The sequence below is a fragment of the Lathyrus oleraceus genome, chromosome 7 (assembly GCF_024323335.1).
Source record: "Lathyrus oleraceus cultivar Zhongwan6 chromosome 7, CAAS_Psat_ZW6_1.0, whole genome shotgun sequence".
NCBI classification, from domain to species: Eukaryota; Viridiplantae; Streptophyta; class Magnoliopsida; order Fabales; family Fabaceae; genus Lathyrus; species Lathyrus oleraceus.
In genome coordinates this window covers 376,805,969-376,811,231 of record NC_066585.1, presented here as the reverse complement: position 1 = coordinate 376,811,231, position 5,263 = coordinate 376,805,969, and the positions used below count along the sequence as shown (strand labels likewise).

General features: G+C 44.3%; 1 protein-coding gene across 1 annotated transcript; it reads left to right on the top strand.

Annotated features, from left to right (window-relative positions):
- The first annotated feature begins 344 nt into the window (after positions 1-344).
- On the top strand, positions 345-4,660 carry LOC127105106 (uncharacterized). The gene is made up of 2 exons (XM_051042271.1): positions 345-614; positions 2,846-4,660. Exon 2 carries the CDS (start codon positions 2,877-2,879, stop codon positions 4,410-4,412), a length of 1,536 nt encoding a protein of 511 aa, XP_050898228.1. The 5' UTR covers positions 345-614; positions 2,846-2,876; the 3' UTR covers positions 4,413-4,660.
- Positions 4,661-5,263: the final 603 nt, after the last annotated feature.

Here is a 5,263-nt window from a genome sequence, read left to right as displayed (position 1 = left end):
GCCTTGATTTTTGGTGTGCTGATCATGTGATGTGTGCTGTTTAGCCATGATTTTTCTTGAGATTTATTGAATCATTTTTGAGTTGATGTGGATTGGTTCATTCTGTTTGCTTCTATGAGCTTTCAACTTGCATGCTTTGCCTTATGTGCATTGTGAAATGAAATTGATTGATGATATTGACATGGGACCACTTGGATTGTGTTCTTGATTGGTTTAATTTGATTCATGTCAATTTTCATGTTCTGTTTTGGATTATTTCTCCCACTTTGACCCTAGGCCTTGTCCTAGTGGTTTGTGCTTATGGTTGAGTTTTGGTTTCAGGTTAAGGAAGTGCATTGCCTTAGGTGGATTGATTCACATTGCTTGAGTTGGTTTATTTGTTTAATGTTGACTAACCTTGATTGGTTTTGTAGGTGGCTTTTAGCTCATTTGAGTTAAGCTTGTGCATTGTGCAATGCTTGCTTGTTTGTTTGACTGTGTACAGTTGACTGTTGACAATTCTGTTTAGTTCATTTGAGTTGAATACTGACTGTGTTGGATTGTTTTCAGGTACATTAGTTGCTTTAGTTCATTGTGAACTTGCTTTTGCTTTGCTTGATAGCTTAAGCATTAAGGTATAACTTCTCTGACTTCATGTAGTCTGGAAGACCTGTCCTGTTACTTGGGCAGGCACCTGTCTGAAGTCCTCCTTAAGAGGCAATGCTTGTGTTTGTTTATCTTTGTGCCAAGCAGGAAAAGACCTTTGATAAGGCAATTGGCAGATAAAAGAGATGTGTAGTCCATCTCCTGCTAGTCAGTGCGTCATCCCTTTGCTCACATTACATGTTGATGCATTGTGGATATTAACCCAAGATCCTTGTTGAGTCAGTCATGTGGATAGAAAAGTTCATGCTTTCTGAACTCCCATGCCTTCTATTTGAGTCAAGCTCTCCCAGGCTAGGGATAAGAGCTGTGAGGCACACCCCTCACTTCCCATTTCATCTGCTTCACCCTAACTCTCAATGTTAGGGTTAAGAGCACAAAATACCCGATGCCAGTTGGCTTGTATTTCACAGCCTAACCTTGTGTGAGCCCACTTTGTTTGTATATAGTGTGTGCTAGTTGTGTGATTGTTTGCTTTGCTTGTGCTGCTTAGGTTTAGCTTGCTCCATGTGCAAGTTAGCTAGAAACCTTGACCTAGGACCATGGTGAATGTGCATGATAACTATTAGGCTCGAGTTAGTCTCCCTTCTAGTATGTCATTTCCCAGTCTCTGGTTAGGCTAGTCCTTTGTCCCTGCGTAGGGGAACTACGTCGCCCTGATCCTCATACCAGATGAGGTACGTAGGCAGGAGATGAGCTGATCTCTCCGGGCGCCCTTTTTGTTTTGTTTTGTGTGTGTTAGGAGATGGATGTAAGACCAGCGATTGGCATTCTGTATCCTATTGTTGTGTGCTTGGAGTCCGATATAAGTCCAGCAATTGGCATTTGGTTTCCAGTGTGGGTGTGGGTGTGTTTGGTTCAGAGTCTGATGTAAGTCCAGCGATTGGCATTCGGTTTCCATGTTTGCCTATTTGTGTGGAGTTTGACGTAAGTCCAGCGATTGGCAGTCGATTTCCTGTGTCGTTTTGTTTGGCGTGCGTTAGCCGAGCTACGAGTGCTCTGATTCTTCTTAGTCCGAGAAGATACGTATGCATAGGATGCGATATCCTAGCGAGCACGTTTCCCCTGTCCGAACTACGTCGACTCTGATGTCTATGCCTGATAGACTACGTAGGCCCAGGATGCGATATCCTGCCGAGTTAGTTTCTTTTGTTTTCTGTGTCTCTTTTCAGCCAGTGTTTGTTTGTTTGAGCAGCGTTTAGCAACCGTTATCCTTCCTTTTGTGCGTGGATCCCGTCGAGTACGACGGATGCGTAGGGGTGCTAATACCTTCCCTTCGCATAACCGACTCCCGATCCTATTCTCTTTGGTCGCGAGACCATGTCTTTTCTAGGTTTACTTCGAGTGTTTCCTTTCCCTCTTTTGGGATAAATAACGCACGGTGGCGGCTCTGTTGTTTTGTTTTCCCACCGGTTTTTCGCGTAATGCGACAGCTGGCGACTCTGTTGGGGAAATAGAGAAGTTGACCTCTTGCTGGTCCATCTTCCCTAAGCGAGTCTCTCCTAGCGCTCTCTAAGTTAGGGTTTTGGTTGATGTTTGCTGTTATTTATTGCATTCATTTATTTATTGTTTGCATTTATGTTTGCATTCATTCATATTCATCTGTTCATCTGGCTGTGTTGTGTTGTTTCTCTGTTGGGGTGGGAGTTACATGAGGTAAAAGGCCCAATACCCAGGCTATGAGTGAAATCTAGGAAACCTAGGAATAGAGTGATTCATGGGAAGCGGGTGGTATGCGCCACTTAGCGGAACATTGATATCACGAGCAGTTCAGACTCTGATGGGGTATTATTGGTGTATACATCGGGTGTGCACAGGATGATATTCTTGAAAGGGTTGTTTATCCTGCGTTTCTTTCGACCTTACCCTGACCTAGATGACACCCGTGAGTGGGGAGGGAATGATCATTATTACAGGTACAGTTGGTGACTTGTCGGTGACTTGGTGGTGACTTGTGGTCCTGTTGGTGATTCTTGGTTCTTCAGATGACAGTTTATCAGATGACTTTGGGTTTCAGATGAATTGTGGTTCCGAGTTCAAGATGAAGCTTTGATCCTGTGTTTCGAGACGCACAGCCTGCCAGTCTTGTCTGCATCATTTGCATCATAGCATGTTTATTTTCAAAAAGATACGCAATAAAAAAAATGAAGATTGAAAAAAAAAAGAAAAAAAAACTAATCTCTGCATGCATATCATTTCTCAGGTTCATTCAGGAGTTCTATTCACTGATAGAGATGGCAACAGTCCCAGAGTTGAAGCGGAAGACTTGTTCCTACATTTTTCACCGTGAGCCTTTGACGTCTCTGATAGAGTTGAGCAACCTTGTGATCAGTGGAAATCAGAAGGGGTTCGTTGATCGGTATGGGGATATTCTGATACTGTTGAGGATGGTAGTTGATCCGGTGCCATTGCAGACTCTTCTACAGTTTTACGACCCAGAGCTTCGTTGTTTTACCTTTCAGGATTATCAGTTGGCGCCTACTCTTGAGGAGTATTCCATCTTGCTGAGTATTCCTATCCGGTATCAGGTTCCTTTCTTGGATGTGCCTAAAGAGGTTGATTTCAGAGTTATTTCTAGGGCTCTCCATTTGGGTATCAAGGAAGTCAGTGATAATTGGAGGTCCAGTGGGGATGTTATGGGTCTGCCTTTGAAGTTCCTGTTGAGGATTGCCAGAGAAGAAGCAGAGAAGGGGAATTGGGAAGCTTTTCATGCTCAGTTAGCTGTTATGATCTATGGGATTGTCTTGTTCCCGAGTATGCCCAACTTTGTGGACTATGCGGCAGTCATTATCTTCATTGGAGGAAATCCAGTTCCTACTCTGTTAGCTCACACTTACTATGCTATCCACAGTAGGCATGGTAAGGGTGGAGCTATCAGATGTTGCCTGCCACTTTTGCTCAGATGGTTCTTGTCTCTCCTGCCAGTCAGTGGACCTTTTGTGGATGCACAGAGCACTCATAGGTGGACTCAGAGGGTTTTGTCTCTTACTTCATATGATATCAGATGGCAGTCATACCGGATGGACGTGCGTGATATTATTATGAGTTGTGGAGAATTCCGGAATGTGCCACTTGTAGGGACTAAGGGTTGCATCAGTTACAATCTGGTTCTTTCTCTTCGCCAGTTGGGATTCGTGATGAGTGGAAGACCACTTGACGCTGAGATAGCTGAGAGTGTATACTTTGAGAAGCGAAGTGACCTTGTTAGCTTGGAGCGAGTGGGAAGAGCTTGGAAGTCTATTAGTGTCAAAGATGGATCTGTCCTAGGGAAGAAGTTTGCCATTGTTATGCCTGACTACACCGAGTGGGTCAAGAAGAGAGTGGAAACTTTGTTGTTGCCCTATGATAGGATGAATCCTTTGCAAGTGCAACCACCTTTGATTCTTGTTGAGAGTGTACCTGCTGAGCAGTACAAGCAAGCCTTGATGGATAATCGCAGATTGAGGGAGAAAGAGCAAGATGCCCAGATGGAGTTGTACCAAGCCAAAACTGATAGGTTGAACCTGACTCATCAACTCAGAGACATCCAGAGTGTAGATGTGAGTGGAGTAAGGAGCAAGAAGAGATCTTATGAAGAGATGGAGAACTTGCTGAATGCAGAGCACAAAGAGTGTTTGAGATTGCAGAGAGCTGAGGCCAGTTATCAGAAGAAGATCAGAGACTTGGAGAAGCAACTCAGAGACAAAGATATCCAGTTGAAGAAGGAAAGTGACTTGAGACATGCATCAGAGAACCAACTTGGAGGAGAAGTTGTAGAGCTCAGAAGATAGTTGAAGGAGAAGATTACTCCCTTGCCAGAATGTTCAGAGTGTGACCTGTTGATAGACCAGTGTCACTACTTGAAGTCGCTCATTCCTGGAAGTCGCTTGTCTTAGCTTGTATTTCTGATGTTTGTGTTGAGAATCACCCCCAGGCTTGTTGGGTGGGATTCATTGTTGTACTTTGGTTTACTCTGGATCTTCGTCGACATTGTTGTATGATCCATGTTGCTCATATATAGATGAGGTTGTTGGTTTCACTCTGTACTCATTGCTCTTGTGTATGTTGTTTCTGTGCTTCCTGTGTTGTTCTTGTTGCAGGTTGCCATCTTTCGAAGATGAATCAGGCTCTTTGAATGCCTGAGAAATGAACATATCATATGCATCATATGCATTAGCATCATACTCATATCATATTGCATAACAGGTGCTCTTGTTCGCAACTTCTCACTCTGGTTCCTGTGTCAGGCAGGATAGCTGATCGAAGACCGCACCGGTATTCAACCAGACTCAATCAACAGAGAAGTATGGATCAAGTTCAGACGGAGTTGGCTGAGATGAGGGCAAATATGGCCCAGTTTATGACAATGATGCAAGGGGTTGCGCAAGGTCAAGAAGAACTTAGAGCCTTGGTTCAGAGACAAGAGACCGTGATTCCGCAGTCCAACCGCGCGTCGCCGGTGGGCATCCCAGTTCATGAGAATGTTAATGTTGCTGCTCCCGCCAATGACTATGCTGTGGGCGATGAGTTAAGGGGGATCAGAATTAACGGACAGCCTCTTGCTGCAGAGACTGTCAATGCCAGAGTTACCCGAGCTCCTGTTCGTCATCCTGCTCCGATTGTTGATAGACAAGAGGACATA